The sequence below is a fragment of the Hibiscus syriacus genome, unplaced genomic scaffold (genome assembly GCF_006381635.1).
Source record: "Hibiscus syriacus cultivar Baekdansim isolate YM2019G1 unplaced genomic scaffold, ASM638163v2 tig00111398_pilon, whole genome shotgun sequence".
Lineage (NCBI taxonomy): Eukaryota > Viridiplantae > Streptophyta > Magnoliopsida > Malvales > Malvaceae > Hibiscus > Hibiscus syriacus.
In genome coordinates this window covers 2,192,079-2,212,977 of record NW_024063081.1, presented here as the reverse complement: position 1 = coordinate 2,212,977, position 20,899 = coordinate 2,192,079, and the positions used below count along the sequence as shown (strand labels likewise).

The 20,899-nt window shown below is 33.8% G+C and overlaps 2 protein-coding genes and 2 pseudogenes across 2 annotated transcripts; 3 read left to right on the top strand and 1 right to left on the bottom strand.

Moving 5' to 3' along the window:
• Window positions 1–258: 258 nt before the first annotated feature.
• Window positions 259–585, bottom strand: LOC120161121. Its single transcript, XM_039171391.1, has one exon. The coding sequence runs from the start codon at window positions 583–585 to the stop codon at window positions 259–261; it is 327 nt and encodes a 108-aa protein (XP_039027322.1).
• Window positions 586–1,703: 1,118 nt separating this feature from the next.
• Window positions 1,704–3,233, top strand: LOC120161144 (DNA-binding protein HEXBP). The gene is made up of 3 exons (XM_039171405.1): window positions 1,704–2,123; window positions 2,213–2,299; window positions 2,896–3,233. The coding sequence occupies exons 1-3, from the start codon at window positions 1,785–1,787 to the stop codon at window positions 3,193–3,195; spliced, it is 726 nt and encodes a 241-aa protein (XP_039027336.1). The 5' UTR covers window positions 1,704–1,784; the 3' UTR covers window positions 3,196–3,233.
• Window positions 3,234–10,791: 7,558 nt separating this feature from the next.
• On the top strand, window positions 10,792–16,846 carry LOC120161270 (annotated as a pseudogene).
• A 1,058-nt stretch (window positions 16,847–17,904) lies between these two features.
• LOC120161120 lies at window positions 17,905–20,697 on the top strand (annotated as a pseudogene).
• Window positions 20,698–20,899: the final 202 nt, after the last annotated feature.

Below are 20,899 nucleotides of genomic sequence, written 5' to 3'. Positions count from 1 at the left end.
GATGAAATAATGAAGCTAAAGGAAAAAAAATAGAGAGACTGAAAGGAGAGAACAAGAACCAGAATGCTTAATTGTTGCAGAAAGATAAGGAGAAGAAACAAGTGATTAGAGAAGTCGGTTTGGCAGTCCAAGTGCTCAAGGATGATAACATTGAGCTCAAGAAGACTATTGCTGAACGATCCATCCCAGCCCCAGGCAAGAAATGGAGTCCCCTGGAACTCAGCAGATTAAACGGTGGAATTTTTTTTTAGTCAGCTGTTAACCTTCAAAACCTCTTCTTTTCCAAACAACTTTTCTAACGCGACGTAAATCTCTTCCTTTCAAAGCCCTTCCAATTCCTTTATGGACCAAAAACGAAGCCCCTCTCCTCCTAGCCAAATACTCATGCGGCGGAACCCTTCCGTCTCCATCGCTGTTGTCTTCTCCGCCGCCGCCGACGATAACATCTTCATCGGTTTTCCCATGTTCTATGTATTCCGCTTGGAGAGTCTTGGACCAGTGTGGGATGTTGACTGGCAATGAAGCTGAAGCAACTGCCGTTTGGGCTCTCCTGTGTTTATTCTTATAACTAATCTGAATCTCCATCTTTTTAGAGACCTTAGACGAAGCTCGTGAACTGCGCAATGGCTTCTTGGGGCCCAAGTTGGTCGTTGCTTGATCATTTGAATTGTTCCATACATCATTTTTAATGTACACCTCTGACTCAACAACGTTACTCGTTAATAATTAGGGATGGCAACGGGCCGGGTTCGGGTATTGGTCCCCCGTCCGTCCCCGTTTAAAAAACCGGTACCCGTCCCCGTTTAAAAAACCGCGGGGATTTAAACGGGGATCCCCGTCGAGTAATCGGGGAAAACCGCGGGGAAACGGGTATCCCCGTTTAGCACAAACGATTATTTAAACGGGTATTGGGCCAGATATTGGGTCGGTATTGGGCTGGGAATCGGGCCGGGTATATATATATATATTTAAATTAAATATATATTTTTTATTTAAATTAAATTTATTAATATTATATATATATATATATATAAATAATTATTTTTAATATTTATCGGGTCGGGTATCGGGGCGGGTAATCGGGGCGGGTAATCGGGTAATCGGGGCGGGGATTACCAAACCCGTCCCCGTTTAAAATAAATGGGTTTTCCCCGTCCCCGTCCCCCTTTATCATCCCCGAACCCGACCCGTTTAATTCGGTTTTCGATTTTCCCCGTCGGGTTCGGATTTTTTTGCCATCCCTATTAATAATCAGATCATATTACTATATTAAAATCACTTAGTCATGTTATAATTAATATTAAAATTATGGTGATCATATCAACACCAATCTCATAATTAAATGATCATTTGAGTAGTTCATCTTAAAAAATAAACAAAAATACTACGTACTAATTTTTAAATTTTTCAAAAATAATATGGAATTATCTTACGATAACAGATCATCATCACCGTTAGTTTTTTAACAACAAACGGTCAAAATGGAAGTAAAATGTAAATTTAAGTATGATTTTGAGAAAAATAATAATAGTTAAGTGATAAAAATAGAACCAAAATGATAATTAGATGACTAGATAAGTAGTTTACCCAATAAACAAATTCACAGCAAACCATTTAACAAACTTACTTAAAACTCTAATCACCCGTTTGGAAATTAACTGACCTAAAACGAGGCCGGAAAGGAGGGGGAAAAGGAGGGAAATTTCAAAAATCAAAGGCGGGGGTAATTTATTGGATATATAAAACGACTGATACAATTTTGAAATCAAGGAGAGAGTCGACGGATGAAGAGAATAATCGAAACCGAAGAGGAAGAGGCCGAGTTCCTATCGGCGGTGGCGGCCGCCGAAGAATCCATTGCCAAGCGCCGCAAACCTAACCAAGACGATATCGAGGGGGCCTACACCGCCGCCCTCAAAGGGAGCAAAAGCAGTCTCTGGCAACAAATTAACCCCCTTACTACTTCGCAGAGCAAGAGCAGAGTTCACGGTTCAGCTGCTGCGGGGACAAGGGGATCCGGATCGGAGAAGAGTTGCCCGTGCGGGTCCGGTACTTGTTTGATTCTCACTGCCAACACCGAAAGGAATCGCGGTCGAATGTTCTATAAATGTCCTCTTAGACAGGTTCATGTTTGCGCACCTTAATAATTTTCATATCTCTTTCAATAGCTTACGGCTTCTATTTCAAGTAATGGCTTCTGGTTTCGGTATAGGAAAATGGAGGCTGTGGTTTCTTTATGTGGTGTGACTCTGACATTGCTTCCCAAACTCATAGCAATGGCATTCCTATGCATACCAAGGTAAAATTTTCCCTTCCACTGAAACTTATAAATTCATCTTGTATTAGTTGTCTTCTTTACAATGTAATATTTCATGCAGATAGAGAAAATTTCACTTAGTTGTCAGCAATATGAACCTGTGCAATGTTGAAATAGAATTAGATATACAAGAACCATAACGCATGTAAGTTGAACAAGCTGTCAAATAGAGGTTTGTGTGAAAGTCATTCACAATTTTACCTTGAGAATTGCTCAAAATGGAGAAAGATTGCATTATTGTTTGAATTTGTAATCGCATCATTAAGAAAATATTAGTCGTTTCGTCTGCCATATACGACACCAGAGGAATCAATAAGCAGCAGTGGCAAAGGACGAGAGATATTGAGTGGTGAGGAAGGTTGTTTGAGCTCGTCCATAACCCTGTGTGGGAGAAGTCTGTGAGGTGTCGTCTGTCAAGCTACTCAAGTAGTCGATCGAATTTCCACCCGGACAATCTTTATTGTATTTCTTGTAGTGTCTATGCTCGATTTTAGACTCAGAAAATTTGCACCACTTTTAGTATCAACATAGGCATTTAAGATAACCGTATTGGCTTTAAGGCTTTGCTTTCCGTGCAGGGAAGTTCTGGGGGTTCCTTCGAGTCATGTAAAGATCAAACTGTATCAACTAATGCTCTTCTTACTGCTTCTAGAGGCTACTGCAACATGAATGATCCAAGCAACAGCGCCTATACTGTAAGAACCGGATCTTCATGCTTCAAATGTGGAAAGGATGGGCACTGGGCTAAAGATTGTAATGTTCCTTCATCGCATACTCCTGCTAAATCCGGCACTTGCTATAAATGCGATAAGCCTGGGCACTGGGCCAAGGACTGCACTTCCATGGATGCCGGAAAAAGCTCCAAGACAAATGGCTAATTTGGTTAGTTGTTTAGGTAGTCTGTAAATTCCAAACATTTCAAGACTCCACCACTTGATGGCGTACTTTGCCAACGAATATGGTATTATTTGTGACATTTCATTGCTGCTGGTAATGCTAATGTAGAAACAAAGTGGTTGATTCACTTGGTTCATGACCCGCGTACTCTTTAACTTTAATGCAAATCCGTGTAATTTTCGTTATACATGGCTTATAAATAGAATTTGTCATATTTGTATTGTGGTAAAGGATTAACAAGTGAACTAAACCTGCACATCCGCTTAAACTCATACCTATGCTATGGATTGGGTGCGTAAGTGCTTAAACTCATGCCTATGCTATGAAATGGGCGTGTAAGTGACTTTGTAACTTGATTAGCATATAATGTTGTATAATATAATTGCAAAACAAAGATGATGGCACTGATAAGTATTAATAGATGAGGAAATGAAATAATAAACTAAATAAAATATTATGTTGCGGAGAATTAATGTATCAGAAGTGATCAATGTAATTTGAAAGACGTTTTCAAAATTTATACATTGTTTTGAAGAGGATTATTTTTTTTAACGAGGGCAAGACGAGAATGAACGAACTACCAAAGTAGAAGAAATTATGAAAATAAGTGAGGCCGCAGAAGAAAATGAAGAGAGGTTTCCCTTTCATATGATAAGCGATAGGGGTATAATTGTCCAAAAATAGTGGACGTGTTCTTCGAGTCTCTCAATAACCCCCCTCAAAATCAAATTCATATGATTCTCTCAATAAGTATAACTTTTAAAGAAATGGAAAAAAATTAATAGAGATATTAACTGTTTATGTACGGATATATGTTAAATTTAAACTAAAATATAAGTAAAATAAATAATTATTTTCTTAACAACTGAATAAATATAAAACTTATTAAAAGAAAAGTAAACTTGTTACAGTATATTGTCAACCAGCTTTACTCATATATAACAATGTCTTAAAAAATTAAGTAAATAGGTTATGTACAGGGGCGGAGCTTAGTGTCCAAAGGGTTCGTTCCTTGTTAAAAATTGTATATTTAATATAATTTTGATTTATGTAAAAATAAATATTTAAATAAAAAATATAAATATTTATTAAATATTTAATCAATTAAATACTGAATTAAAGAAAGATAACATTAGTCTAATAATAATTTAGGTCACTGTAAATTTAAATATTAGACAAAATAGGTGTTAAATTGTAATTTTGATTTTTTTTAAAACTTGGGTGAATACAAGATAGTATTTGTACAAATAATTTCAACTATTTGACAATGAATGCTCATACACCTATATACGTAATGCTCGAACTCGAGACATCAAGGATAATAACAATCCCTTAATCACTAAGATCACTTAATTTATATTAAATTTTAAATTTAAATATCTAATAAATCTTTATAATTTTTTAAAATAGTAAAATATTTTGACTCTTACGAATATTTAATTCTAACTATATTCCTGAACTTGCAGCACACACGAGTGGACCGGTTGTAAGGAGTAGCCAACTAAAATAAATAAAAAGCGCACCAAAGGTTATGCTGCCCCGCGCGCACTCACACATGACCACTGGAGGCGTTAGGCTAAACAAACAATAATAAATCAAAATCCAACCTAAATGACGTGGTTCCGATTTGGAGACGAGTTATAAACAATTAAAGTTATACTCGGCTGCACCAACATAATTTGTTCATGTAGCTAATAATTTGATATTATTTAATTCTCAAATTTAAAATATTGTGTATACATAAAATTTTCATTAAGAGAAACATTCACCAAAATTAGATATACGATATAAGTTAATTAATATATTCAAGATAAAGTCTTGCAATAAGGAGGATAACAAAAAGATGCTATATTCGAGTGTCATGGAATATGATTTATTCGATTTAACACATCGTATAATGTGCATGCACTCTATTTCTATACATATATTTTAAATAATTAGGATAATTATAAAATAATATTATCTTGAACTTTTCTTAATTATTGACACTACATATACATCATTAAATGTGGTTACTTGAATTTAATTTTTTTTAAAAAAATTATTTAATTATTTGTGTCTCTTGATAAATCTTCTTAGATATAAATATGAAGATAATAATAATAATTTATAATGTTTATGTCAAAAGAGTTAAAGATTATGACAAATCCTTTGAAAGCATTGGCGACGTCGGAACACCGGATTTCGTATAATATATTCAACATAATTATTGCAAACTTTTTTTTGAAAGATGATACTTTGTATAATAAAGAAACAAAATACACCACCTCAAGGACCTCATTAAAAAATTTCCATAATCTTAAATGAAGAAAAAAATAGTACACCTTGAGGTGACAGGGTTCTAATACACAAAAACTCTTGCACCATACAATCCATACCTCTGCCCTACAATAATCCCCATAACATAACATAAGTAAGCTTACACTACCGAACCATTAAAGTGAAATGAGATCTAAACAGGGACCAAATACAGACAACATAAACTAAGTAATGAACTAACACATCTAATGGCATCAGCACCACCCATAACATGAACGATAATAAACACTGAAGCATGGAGAAACTGACTAGCTGGAACTAACCCAAAGAAATAAGGGAAAACCACCAAAAGATAAGCGTTGGCAACCACCCGAGCTACTGGAAAACAGATTCCAGACAAAGAAACAGAAGCTTCAAGCTAAGCCACCCTCAGAAGGAAGAAGAAATAGCATACAGAAATTGAGTAGAAAACAACAATGATGTATATGTTTTGATCAAAACCCTTTCAGCGCCAACCAATCAATAAAGAAACGAGACTACGAACAAAGTCTTGAACACTCGGATCCATCGAGGGCCAAAGCGAATAAGCCCAATCACCTAATATAACTATAGCCACTATGTATTTCCGAGAGCACAATGTGCTCCAATCTTTAAATCACAATATCTTTCGAAGCTGAGAAAGCAACGCCCAATTCCTCACCCACACGAACCGTTGCCACTGCATCATTTTCTAGCTCCGTTCGATCAGTAGCGTTTTCCTTCGCAAAAATACCACGAACAACCATACCCCTTCTGTCAGCTTGACTCAACTTTTGCCTCCTCAAAATCTTCTTCTTTATTTTTAAAGCGATACTAGTGCATACACTTCTATTTTCATTAACGAACGACCCTTTGACAGCTTTTGAGAGATAGTAATTTACTTGAAAATTAGGAATAACCTGGTTGGACTGCTGGGATTGCGCCATTTCCACCATGCATGTTTTTACTGAAAAGTCCTCGTCCACTACTCTATTTAACGCCAGAAGCCTACCACGTGCATCGACAAACTGGATTTTAGGACCAACATAATCAAAAATTGGTACATCGTGCATATTCTCTTCAATAGCAACCCTTATTTTCACTAGCCCCATTCTAGCTGTCTCCAATTCATAAACATTAACGCTCCTCTGGCAGAGCGAAGCATGCGAAGTTGCCATATTACAAACTGCCTCGGGACCTATACCAATAGCATGTTCTTCGCTAATCAATGGAACTTCAGCCACTTCCACAACATCTGTGCACCACGCTCCACCCCCCACCAGTGAGCCGTCTATGAACAATCAAGACTCTTCCCTCTCGGAAGATTTTACTGGCGAGACACCAGCGAGCTCCCCCACCATGGATAGCGGGTTGGCAACAACCTTGTCCAACAAAGACGAATCTTCCTAGACAGATTCTGGGCTGAAACAAGGTTCAAACTCATAAAAATATACTGTAAAAATCCCTTCCCCAACTTTTAAATCAAAGGATTCTTCCACTCGAGCTTGGCAGTTTATAATAATCTGAAACATTGCCCTATCAAACGAGCCAGGATTTAAGGTCCCTTCCTCAATGGAGATAAGTTCTCCCCATTTTCCTGCAATATTTCTAAAGGTAGAATGGCTCCACGCAAACGATGGGATCCCTTTGCACGAAAGACATGCCCGACGGCTGCTGCACTGAAAATTTTTCGACCACACTTCCACTTTGTCAAAGCAATTTTTCAACGCCCCAATCTGATTATTTAGAGTATAATCCCTACTCTCTTCATCTTCAATTATGATTAAAATAGCTAACCCGCTTAACCTCATAATTTTCGGACCTAATATACCTTCCTTGTGCATAAGAGCATCTAACTCTTTCATTTTTATAAATTTTCTACACCAACCTATCAAGCAATCTCTAAGAGTTAAGAGCTTATCATCGTCAACAAAATCGACAATGGGAGCCTCTGACTGACTATCATCCTCCACTCTACTCTTGGCCTCGGCTGATATTGGACCAGAAAACTTCTTTCTCCAGAAAGCTTTACGAGGTTGAAATCTCGCAATGAAAACTCTAACTTTAATACCTTGAATCCTAGATCTATCAGCACAGTTGATTGCCTTCCTCGCGTCCTCCAATATGGAAAAACGAACAAAACCAAACCTACTTCCTCCATTGCTCTTTTTGTTAGGTATGAAAGAATCAACCACCTCACCATATCTATCGAATATTTGCCAAAGACCTTAATGATGAAGAAACTCTTGAATATTGAAGAAGATCACCGTAAAGCAATTAATCCCAAACGATCTATTCACCTTACTCGCCATAGTCACTGTAAACAATCACTTCACTTTGTTCTTTTATTATACAAAGTACCCTCTTAAAAAAAAAATTACAAACGTACATATTGAAAATAATCAAAAGCTCCGTTTTGTTTCATTCAATAATGATTCTTTGAAAGTCACATGCATAAATGTTACCCGTCTTTCTCGCGTGCCTTCAATTTTCTACTTTCCCAATTTATTAGTGTTTGATATATTCAAAATTCACTGCTATCGTGTTTGTTGACTTTGTTTGAAGAATTCATAATAGTTATTGTAATCTATAAATTATATTAAATTTAATATAATTAAAAAATTTAATAACATCTTTTAATTTATGAAAAGAAAAATAAGAATAGAATAGATATATCTACGAGAAGTTTATCTTAATTTTCTCTATTTTCTTTTATCAGTGTTAATTTTTTTCTTCTTTATCTTTATAATCGATGACAACACTAATTTTGGTATTGGTCATCGATTGTTGGTATTCGTTGTTTTTATTTTATTTTATTATAGCATATATATTTTTTAATTTTTAATAACTATATTTTTATGGCACGATTTCTTTATCTTTATGACACAATCTTCTCTGTTTTTATGACATATTTTCGCTTGTATGGTTGTTGTTTTCCTTTATCATTTTTTCTCATGGTTGGATCTAATATCGTCACGATTAATTAAGATGAAACTTATTGGTTATCATGTTGATCTTCCATGCTTTTGACTATCATATTAGATTTGGATACGCAATTTGCGTTCGTGAATAATTTTTCATGTCGTTCTACTTTGATTTATAGTTTGTCGGTGGTCTTTCAATAGTTTGATCTCCTTTTATGATTCGTTTGCCAATGCAGTCAGATCTTTTCGTATTTAACTTTTGTTCGAGCTTATTTGGTTAGGTTTGTAATATTTTCCTTATATGATTTTTTGTGTGATCTTAAGTGGCTAGTTTTCTTGTGATAATTATAGGAAAATATATTTATTATGATTACGATTGTAAACATTCGTTTTAATTTAGATATTTTTATTTTTGATAAAACTAGTTGATTCTATTAAAAATAAGAAAATAATATAACAATATTTTTATATGTGTGAATTTTATTTATAATATCAACTTTATACGTATAATATTTTAACTTTTTATTAAATAGAGAAATATTATATTTTAAAATAAATATCGGGATTCGAACATATATAAGACTAGACATCATGAACATCGTTAACTACTCGACTAATTAATAGATTTCATTGAATTTTATTTTTATTTATATATGCGTAAAATTCTTATATTATTTTTTTTGTATAACCACCGGTTTCATATTTATTAATCGACTAATTTAGATCAGATATTGTAGAGGCAAGGGAGACCCTCTCAACCCAATTTGCTCCATTAGCAAACACTAGAATCGGGCTCCTGACATTACTTAAGAGATCTAGTGCCTTATTACAATAGATTATCTAATTGTCGGTAAAATTCTTATATTATTTATTTATATATTTACAATATTAATTTATAATTTATTATTATTATTATGACATATCAAGATTTTATAATATATATTTATTATATTATTTTTCAACCTTAGTCAGGGTCAATCATGACGATCTTTTTAGCTTGAGATGAAATTTAAAAAAATGGCCCTTAATTTAAAAGAAATTTTAAAAATATATAATATAAAATTTTTATTAGTTTTTTTTATTAAATTAAACAAATAACAATTAATTACAATATAAAAATGTCAAAAATGCATTTAAGCATACAAATACTTACAAAAAAAATATTGCCTTCAAATATTTTTTTGAAGCAAAATCATTAATGATAGTGTCTAACATCAATATTTTTCAACATATATTTCTGAATATATAACATAACATTTTGAAATAAAAGAACGAATTTATCTATAATTTAGAAATATATAAAAATTTAAAGAAAAAATTTAGAAACATGATCTTACCTATAATTTTAAAAACTATCTTGAATCTGATTCAAGCACCACAATTAATGATAAATAATGACGACTTTGTGTTTGTGAGAAATATTAAAAATTAAAAAGTAAAAATAATTATTTTCAGATGAATTATGAAATATGAAAGAGAAAAGAAGCATACTAATTATACTTATTTTTTTCTCTCATTGAGTTTTGAAAAGAAAAAAATAACGTTAATAAAAATTTTCATTGACATGAAAAATCGGAAAAGAGATTTGGTGCGTTGATGGTGAGAGTTTAAAAAGACCAAAATTAAAGAAATTCAGTTGTATTTTTTTTTAAATTTTGGAAAAAAATATTGAATTAGAATTTTATGATAAGTGGAATAATTTATTAATATTAATATAAAAAATCAATAATTACAATTTACACCTTAATAAATTTATGATCCCAATATTTTATTTTGCATTTTTTAAAATTTCTTAAAAAATAAAAGAAAATATCATACTAACAATATTTTTTAATTTATGGGACATGGCCGGACGCCCCTCCTGCCTTGGCCAGGTGCTAGCTCTGAGCCTAGTAATTTTATTGTTATTAATAATTTTCTAACCAAACACATATTTAAATGTCAATAAAAATATTATGGGGTTTAAAGTTATTTTTTAAAATATTTAATATTATTTAAAATTCAAATTTACATAATTAAAATATATAAAAAATTAAAATATGATTTTATTGTGTCTTTAGAAAATTAAAATTTTGAAGCAATATTTATATGTTTGAAGAAAAGTTGAAAGCCACAATAAAAAGGATAAAATTAATATCTGGTAGCAATGTGGACCGAGCCAGCGGGCGTCGCCGCCTTCAAATCAAAATCAATAGCGCGTGCTTTACACATGAAAGGCCGCCGAGAGTGTGAGTAGGATCTCCAAAGAGTAAAGAATAAAACCGCGGGAATTCACAATTATTTGGTATTACACACTCAACCGCAACCAAGACGACAATTAATTAACTGAATAGAAAAACGATAATCAAATAAGCGCCAAAATTGCCCCACTAATCATCTGCCACGTCACCTCTCGTCCCTTTTCCCATTTCGTTATCTCCCAATTTTCAAATATCTTCGGTCAACGTTCTCAAATTTATCTTCCTTTCACCTTCAACTCTCCTCCCTTTAAAACTCCCAAAAATCGACATCTAGGGATTTCACTTTTCCAAAATGCTGAAATTAATCTCAATTCTGTTGTTGTTTATCTCAATTTCGTCGATTTCAGTTGAATCGAGATGTAGCAGAGGCTGCGATTTAGCCTTAGCGTCGTACTACGTTTGGCAAGGAGCTAACTTGACCTTCATATCCGAGGTTCTCAACTCCAGCATCGTACCGTTCTCGACACTTAATTTCGATCCAATCCTTATTTACAACAGGCAAGTTCCGAACAAAGACAGTGTCGAGGCTTTTAGCAGGCTCAACGTTCCTTTCCCTTGCGATTGCATCAATGACGATTTCCTCGGTCACGTGTTCACCTTCTCAGTTCGACGGGGCGACACTTACGACAAAATTGCTTCTGAATATTATTCGGGTTTGACGACGGCTGATTGGTTGCAGCGGTTTAAAGCTACCCTCCGACCAATATACCGGACAGTGGGGTGGTTAATGTGGTGGTTAATTGTTCGTGTGGAGATCCTGTTATTTCCAGGGATTACGGTTTGTTTATTACGTACCCGCTCCGACAGAATGAGACTTTGAATACTGTGTTGACTCAGACGAATTTGTCATCGGATTTATCAGGGTTGGTGCAGAGTTACAACCCCGGAGCAAATTTCAGCTCGGGGCTGGCTTGGTTTATATTCCGAGCAGAGGTGATTCCTTTAACATTTATTTATTTATTGTTAATTTATAGGCAAGTGAAATTAATATAATTTTATGGAACAAAGAAAGGGATAATTTTGTTCTAGGATTATCATTTTCGTGCTAAGATATTTTCTTTAGCATTTTAGTTTGATTTTGTGATTTTGTCAGTTTTATCGGTAAATTAAAATGGATATTTTTACGCAGCGAAAAACAAAAGGGTTAAGTCTGTTATGGGATTTTTGTGTAGTACTGGTCAGAGCTGATTTCTTTTGTTTGATTCTGTTTTCTTTTTTGTAAATTCTATAGGCAAGTGACCGGGATAATTATGTTGTCCGGTATGAATTTAGTGCCAGACATTGGAATTTAGTTGCTGTTAAGAGAAAGAGAGAGAGCATAGGAGTATAGATGATTATTTGAACTAATTTAATAATTTTAGATTTGATTTTAGTACCTATCTCTAGCTTGGAACTCAGGATGATTACCATGTTCAAGTAATTTAATAGCTGTTCATTCTACTAATGTGTTTAGATGAATTTTCTTTATCCATCACGCATGAGTTGTTGAATTGGCGATAGATGAATGGCTAATGTAGTATAAATTCAGCTTCGACAGTTTTTCTAGTTATATTGATCATAGGCTAGCTAATATTGATGAAGAAAGAATTCACTCTCTAGGAGTTGAGTTAAGAAATGTTCAGTTGCAATGATTTTTTTTTCATAGGAAATTAACAAGGTTTACATTGCTTCAAAAAGTCATGGGGGAGTTTAATGTATTTTGTAAATGATGTCAGCATTTGTTCCACTGTCATCTAAATGTATCCGTTCATTTCACTTGGTGTGCTGTGTTTAATTGACATTCAGGTAATGTTTGGAGTATATTTATGTATCAAAATGTTGTGTTGTCAAATATGTGAAGTTGTTTCATTTCTAGGTTTTTCTTTTGATACCCACGAGTTTTACACAATATGGTCAACTCGCTTATATTTAGACACCAAGGGTATGGGCCTATGGCATTGTGGTTGCATACCCTGAGTTTCACGAACAACAGTTGTTTTGCCTCACTAAAGGTTTTTTTGTTTTTGTTGCAGATACTGATAATAGTTTTCGTCCCCTCAAATCAAGGTAGAGAATGCAACATTGTACTTTGAAAATAGTTGAATATATTATTATCCTTTTTTAAGTTTTGAATCATAAGAGTTCTAAATTTGTTTCTTCTTTCTGTTTTACAGCACAGGTAGTTTGGCCTTCTTTGCATGTCGAGATTGGGATGTTCATTAGCTGGTAATTGTTTTACTTTGATCTCATATCTTGCCTTTATATAAGCAGGGATTTCAGGTGGAGCTATCGCTGGGATATCTATAGCAGTTGTAGTAGTAGCACTGTTGCTGGCATTTGGTATTTATGTTAAATTTTTCCGAAAGAAAAAGGGAACAATGTTGCTTTCGACGGTCTCCCAAGACATATCTGCTGAAGGTGGGAATGGTAGCCCGTTGCTTCTCTATCCCCTTTTTGTTTATTTGTGATATTTTAACGAACTAAAAAGACATTTTTTTTCACAATTTAATGCTTTTCACAAGTATTTTTTAGACAGTTCTGCCAGTTGAATCTCTGAAAACACAGTTCAAGTAGGTGATTTATTAGCAAAATCGGTTGATTTGCTGCCTTTTGTTCCTGAATGTAGAGCAAAAGAACATACTTTTAGTCTTCATTCTAATATCCTAAAGTTCTCTGTTCAAGAATTTGCACTTTACATCCTCTCTGAGAACCTAGGCTATCGTTTGTTCTGTTCTTGAATAAATGTTCAACATATTCTCTACACTTTGTATTCAACCTTTTTATTTGTTTTTAGGACAAAACTATTATACTTTGCTAGTTCTTGTTGATTATCATTATCTTAATTGCTGATTGGTCCCTGCTTTTTCTTTTCTTCTCTATGTTTCTTTTGTTTGTGGGATCTGTTCAGTTTATGGAAGTAAGGCAGCAGAAACAACTGCAGCTGTTTCTGCTTCTCCAGGCTTAACTGGCATTACTGTAGACAAATCAGTTGAGTTCTCATATGAAGAACTTGCCCAGGCAACTGATAATTTCAGTATGGTTAACAAGATTGGTGAAGGTGGCTTTGGGGCTGTTTACTATGCAAATTTGAGAGGCGAGGTTAGTTCATAGTTATATACTTTATTTTTTTATTGTTTGGTGCTTATGATTGCATTTAGTCAAGTTATTATAAGCTGTTGATAATGCTAATAGTCTTTAGACGCGTTTTTTCATATTTATTACACTGTTTTCATGTTTATTGAACATGCCATGTCAGTATTGTGTTTTCATAGTGTACCCTATATTCAGAGAAAACACAGCTTTACAGTTTCTTGCATTTTTATTAATAAGCCAAGAAATGGTTAAATTTGCCAATAATTTTTTTTTTACTATGTGCACAACTTTTTTTCTTTTAGTTATGAATATTTAGTTACTCTGTTTAATGCTTTTTGAGGCTAAATATAGCTGCATCTACATCAAAGAACCATAGCTCTCTCATATTGGTTCTGTATCTCAATGTGCAGGAAGCTGCAATCAAGAAGATGGATATGCAAGCATCCAAAGAATTTTTAGCTGAACTAAAAGTTTTGGCACATGTTCATCACCTGAACCTGGTAATGTACTCTCTCTTTTCTCGTGTTTGGATTATGCAAGTCAATGCCAAACTGAAACTTCTAAAGGGTAATATATCTTTGAATGTCATTAAATAGAAAATTAAAAATATTTCTTTGATGTTTTTCCCTCTGTCAATCTAAGTACCATTTTGTTAATACTCAGGGTGTAACGCCATAGGTAACAGCCAAAAGCCCTTTATGATCTCTTGTTGTACAATGAGTCAGAGGAACTGTCTATGTCCACCTACCGCACATTCTTCATGTATTAGTTTTCATAATCCTCTTTTCTGTTTATTTAAGAAATATAATGTAGATAAGGCATGCTATTTAAGTAGGTTCTCGTTGAATCAACTATGCATTTGATTGCAGCTGTGATAATGCACAACTAATGAAGTTTTTTAACTTTTCTCAATCAGTGGCCTGTCTTTTTACTTTAGAAAAACAAAATTATAGATTTTTCCCCTATCTAGACATCCATTGAAGTTATGACCTTCTAAAATTTATTTGCTATTTATCTTCAAATCGAATATTAATATGGATGCTCAATGCAGGTGCGTTTAATTGGATACTGTGTTGAAGGCTCTCTATTCCTAGTTTACGAATACATTGAGAATGGCAATTTAAGCCAGCATTTGCGAGGCTCAAGTGAGATTTCTTATGTGGAAATTGCTGCTACCTCCATTGACTCAGATGAGCACTAACAGATTTCTGTTGTTTATTTCCAGGCAGGGAGCCACTTCCTTGGTCTAATCGAGTGCAAATTGCCCTCGACTCAGCCAGAGGTCTTGAATATATCCATGAGCATACTGTCCCTGTTTACATTCACCGTGATATTAAATCAGCCAATATATTGATTGACAAAAAGTTTCGTGCAAAGGTTATTTTTTTCCCGATCCTTTATCAGCTGGACTGTTTGAAAGCTTCTTGTCTTTATTATACTTAATCACTTTTAACATATCATACAGGTTGCAGATTTTGGATTAACGAAACTGACAGAAGTCGGAATTGCATCACTACCCACACGTCTTGTTGGAACATTTGGATACATGCCACCAGAGTAAGATCAATTTTGCTGGTATTAATTTGATGCAATTTTTAATTCTCTGTCTACTATTTCAAGGACCATACCTAAGTTCAACAATAGGCCAAAACTGTCATTAGATTTATGACTAGAGAAGCCAATGATCCTCTAGAGAAATTACAAGTTCTACTTATAAAATTTTCATTCGCCTAATTTAATGGCTGCTATTTAGGAACTGCATATCTTGTGTCAATGAATTTATTATTGGAGATGCATCCTGTATAATTTGTGCAGGATTTGATTTGGATAAGAAAAATCATAATTTTCTAAATTAAACCAAAACAAATAGGTGTAGAAATCAAAATATATCAAATAACAAAACAAAGGCAAAAGGCAATAAGAGTGAAAGGCATCGTTTTAAAATAAAAATAATGATTTTTTCGAGCCGAATCAAATTTTGCGCACCCTATAGAGGAGCGCATGCCATAACATAGTTATGCAATCCTTATTCCTTATGGACGCGATATTACTGTTTAATTATCATACGCCATGTTTCTGATGTCAAATTTTGCTAATAGAAAACTCTGCATACCTATTTAGAATATGATATCAGTTATTCTGTTTTTTGTGTGTACTTGCAGAGCTGCTATTTTCTCTATATTATGGGGTGAAAGATAGATATGCTCTTTTGTAGTAGGAATTTCAGTTGAAATATTCTACACAAGATTACATTAGTTTTGGAATAAAAAAATTTGTGAAATATTTGTGTTCGTGTAGGTGTTCTGTAGGTATGGAGTAACTTTATTCATGTTTGTTCGCAGATATGTGCAGTACGGAGATGTTTCCCCCAAAGTAGATGTATATGCCTTTGGGGTTGTGCTCTATGAGCTTATTTCTGCTAAAGAAGCTATTGTCAAGTCACATGGCTCTCTTGCTGAATCAAAGGGTCTTGTTGCCTTGGTTAGTATTCTTTCAATCCCTCTACTCCAATTCATGGAAAGTGGTGGTAAATGAGCTGAATGAAAGATATATATATATATATATATTGATTGTTGAAGTTAGACTGGTTTGAGTAATTCTTTTGGCAAATCAAAACCCTTTTTCCCTTTCCTTCTGCAGTTTGAGGATGCTCTTAATGAGTCTGACCCTAAAGAAGCACTTTGTGAACTTATTGATGTGAGGCTTGGAGATAATTACCCGGTAGACGCCGTGTTCAAGGTGAGACCAGTTCCTGGGAAATAATGTGGTAGGATTTTGATTTCAAATTGATAAAAAGGAATGGATGTTATATAATTGCAGATGGCTCAGCTTGCGAAAGCGTGTACACAAGAAAATCCTCAGCTACGACCAAGCATGAGATCCATAGTGGTTGCTTTAATGACACTTTCATCCTCAACAGAGGATTGGGATGTTGGTTCTTTCTATGAAAATCAAGCTCTTGTCAAGCTTATGTCCGGAAGATAGGAACAAGGTGTTGGAAATGGTCTTTCTTGCACTGTTGGTACTTGTTATGAGCCTATGTCGCATGATCAACGTACAAGTTCGGTCGAGCTAGGGTTTAATATACAGAATCCCGATCTTAATGTTGAAAGTGAAATGTACTATAGAACTAGCAATTGTATGTTTGAAATTAGTGTAAAAAAGGAATGGCAATCATTGTATGTTTCAATTTTTTTTTCTGTAACGAGAGATTTTGATTTTGATTTTGATTTTAAAATTTTGTAAATGATACAATTTGAAATGTATAGTTTCAAAATTCTAGTATTTATTATTATTTTCTTTGAGCACCTTGAGCTGCTTCACCATTAGCATTGGTTCCTGTAGAGTCACTAACAAATGGGCCAAATGTATACTCAAGATAATCTTGATGATCTTTCACTATGAGCAATAACGGAAGTCTTACGTACGACACCTTTAATATTAGGCTAAGGTAAGGTGCTACCGGTTTTGTTATTATTTTTTAACAAAACCGATAAAAAAATTACCGGAAACATTATTATTTCTACCGGTTTTGTTATTATTGGACGTTTTATCGGTTTTGTTAACATATCTGGTAAAGCGCTACGGTTTTGTTATTATTGAATACTTTACCAGAAATGTTAAAAAAATTAATGTTTTAGATAGAAATAATAATGCTTTAGGTAATTTTTTACCGGTTTTGTTAAAAAAATAATAACAAAATCGATAGCGTCTTACCTTAGCCTTATATTATGGGTGTTGCACGATAGAATTTCTCGAGCAATAACTCCTTTGAAGTTTTTGTCAAACCTATGCCAAATGAAATAACGGTCTACTAGGTTATATGAGTATCCGATGTATTGATCGACTATATTAGATCGGGTTTTGCAAATACTCATTACAAGATAATCTTTCTAATTTAGTTTATTTCATTCGCAAACATCGGGATTCAAATTCTTAACTTTACTTTTAAGATCAAGTATCTCATTTCACTAGATCAATTGATTGTTTATTTTCATTTACAAATTCAAATTTTAATTGGAAATTTAGATTATTATTTTTTTTAAAAATAATTTTAGGATTTGTTATAATATAAATTAATTTTTAATTTGAGAAGAGGGATGAAATATAATACAGTATCTAAATACCAACTTATAGTTCATTTCCAAAGGGCAAAACGCATCCCATCTTTCTAAAGTTTCATCCTTGGCATTCTCCCTCTCTGCCTCGCGTGTCTTTGGTGTTCTGCTAATTTCAAGCTCTGCCCTTTTGCTTCAACACTGCTTAGTTTCAAGATATGGGTAAGCTTCGTTATTCATTAATTCTTCGTCCTATTGTTAATGGTGGAGGAATCTCTCTATTTTCCACTTTTTTTTTTCTTTTTCTTCTTTTAACACCATCGCTAACCACATTAAAGCTTTAAGCAAGAATTCAATGCTTGTAAAGGGAAACCCAAAAAAGCATTATAGTTTTGATAATGTTGATGATGCTTTGGTTTTCTTTGATAAGATGATTGTTAAGTACCCAAAGCCTTCAACTGTGGAATTCACTAACTATTAGCAGCCATCGTTAGGATGAAACAATATGTCTTTGTTGTTCCTATGTGTAGCCAAATGGAATTATTTGGAGTTTCGCATGATGTGTATTCCTTTAGCATCTTGATTAACTGCCTTTGTCAATTAGGTCGAATTGATTTTGGGTTGTCTGTTTTGGGGAAAATGCTGAAATTAGGTGTTGAACCTAATGTCGTAACCTTTTCCATTTTGATTAATGGACTTCGCAAACAAAGCAAGTTTTCCCAGGCTGTGAGTTTGTTTGATGAAATGGTTGAAAAGGGGTATCATCCTGATTTGATTGTTTACAATACAATACTTAGTGGGTTGTGCAAGATCGGCAATACCGACAGAGCTGTTGGGTTTTTAAGGATGATGGAAGAAAGAGGTTTCGTACCCAATATTGTAACATATGGCACTGTCATTGACTGTCTTTGTAAGAAGGGGTTGTTGAAGGAGGCTCTCGATCTCTTCTTCGAATTGAAGGTTAAGGGAAACAGACCAAAATTGTCATCTATAATTGCTTAATTCATTCTATGTGTAATTTGGGCCAGCAAAAGGAGGTAACTAGGCTTTTGAATGAAATGAGGGAGAACAATATTTCACTTGATATTTTCACCTATAGTAGATTGATCGGCACATATTGCAAGGAGGGAATGGTTTCCAAAGCTGAAGATATTGTGGACACCATGAGAAACCAAGGTATCGAGCCTGATGTTGTTACCTATAGTGCATTGATAGACAGCCATTTCTTGCAAAACGAAATTGATAAATCTAGAAGAGTATTTATGTTGATGATCAAGAAGGGTTGTGTACCTGATATACAAATTTATAACATCATGATCAACACATATTGCAAAGCTAAAAGGTTCAACGAAGCAATGGAACTCTTTCATGAAATATCTCGAACAGGACCAACCCCGAGTACTGTCACACATAACATTCTAATGCAAGGTATGTATCAATTAAGGAGAGTTTCTGCTGCATGTGAACTTTTAAGGGAGATGCTTGCTTCTGGACAAATTCCAAGTCCAGTGACCTGTATGATTTTGTTGGAGGTTTTTGCAAAAGTGGTAAAGCTGAAGAGGCATTGAAATTTTTTCAGTCAATGCGGAATAGTGGATTGAAACTCGATATTATCTTTCATAATACCCTAATTGATGGCGCGTACAAATCTGGGCATATTAGAGCTGCAGAGGAATTGTTTCATGAACCGTCAGTCAATGGTTTAAAACCCGATATTTACACACAGACTATAATGATTAATGGATTATGTAAAGAGGGATTGCCAGATGAAGCTCACCAGTTGTTAAGGAGAATGGGAGATAATGACTGTTTGCCTAATAGCATCTCTTATAATGTAATGATCCAGGGGTTTCTCCGAAACAGCTCTACCTCAAAGGCAACCCAAATCCTTGAGGAAATGGTCGGTAAGGGATTTTCTGCAAATTTATGCACTGCCACCTGGTATGTGAATCTACTCTTACAATCTAATTAATCGATCTTGATTTAAAAAATGTTGGGTTGTTAAGTGTAACGATTGTTAGTTGTGAATGTGAATAAACTCGTTCATAACCATTTTCATTGTTGTGATAAATTCATTGTTTTTCTTTAGAGCTATGTTGAGTGTTAAAGTGTATTTCATGTCTTAGTTGATGTACCTTGTAAACATTAAGGTCTATTTTGATATTATAATAATTTGTATTATTTTAACTTTTACATGTTCTTATACATTTATCTTAAGTATAGTTGATCTACATATCGAAATACAAAATAGATAGCTTGAGATATACACAAAACACTATCTTAAGTATAGTTGATCTTGTAATTTAATAGGAGTATAAATAACGCACAAAAGAGAAAAGATTCTCAATTCTTAATTTGTTTAGAGTGGAGTAAGAGAGGAGAGGTTTCTATTTTTAATAGGTTCAAAATAGAAATAAGAAGATAATTTTATAGTTGTGTTGTTAGCTAAAAGTAGCATAGGTAGTTAAAAAAGAAAGAAGAAAAAGATCTTGAAATAACCCTAGCCTTAGTTTTCTTTTTTAAAGCCGTTTTCTAGTTTTCTTTCAAAGTGTTGCCTTATGCAGTGGTTTAGTGTCGTCGCTTTTCGTTTTTCATTTCTTTGCTAATTTCTTTTGATTTAGATGCAAGTAAACATTTTCCCTAATTCGATTTCTTTCTTTTTCGTATATTCTTGACATGTTTGTTGTTCTTCTGCTTTTATGGTGTGGTTTTGTTTTTCGTTACGATAGCTTGTCATTTTGGGTTGCATTCATCACATCACATCACATCACACCTCCTCGTCATAAAATATCAATGATCTCGTATAGTTAGATCTCTCAATATCAATGCCTACATCAATATTGTGCCTAATTTTGATTAGAGATAAGGAGATTATTGATAGTTGCTAGTATTTTTGGAAGATGAAATATGCATTTAAGGGAAGATTTTGATTTTATTTTCGTCACATCCTTTAAGTTTCTATGTTGGAATTATATTGCCTTCGTGGTACCTTGTATTTTATTTTATGAAAACCTAACTTATCGTTTTAGGGAAAAAATAGCATAGATAGTTAAGAAAAATAAGTAATTTTTCACTTTATTAGTAATAGTTTATTTTCTAAATAATAAAAAAATA

Bases quoted from the DNA above. Each gene is read 5' to 3' on its own strand.
- LOC120161121 (XM_039171391.1), bottom strand. From the start codon at position 585: ATGGAGATTCAGATTAGTTATAAGAATAAACACAGGAGAGCCCAAACG.
- LOC120161144 (XM_039171405.1), top strand. From the start codon at position 1,785: ATGAAGAGAATAATCGAAACCGAAGAGGAAGAGGCCGAGTTCCTATCG. The intron at 2,124-2,212 runs GTTCATGTTTGC...GTTTCGGTATAG, and splicing joins ATAAATGTCCTCTTAGACAG to GAAAATGGAGGCTGTGGTTT. The intron at 2,300-2,895 runs GTAAAATTTTCC...CTTTCCGTGCAG, and splicing joins GCATTCCTATGCATACCAAG to GGAAGTTCTGGGGGTTCCTT.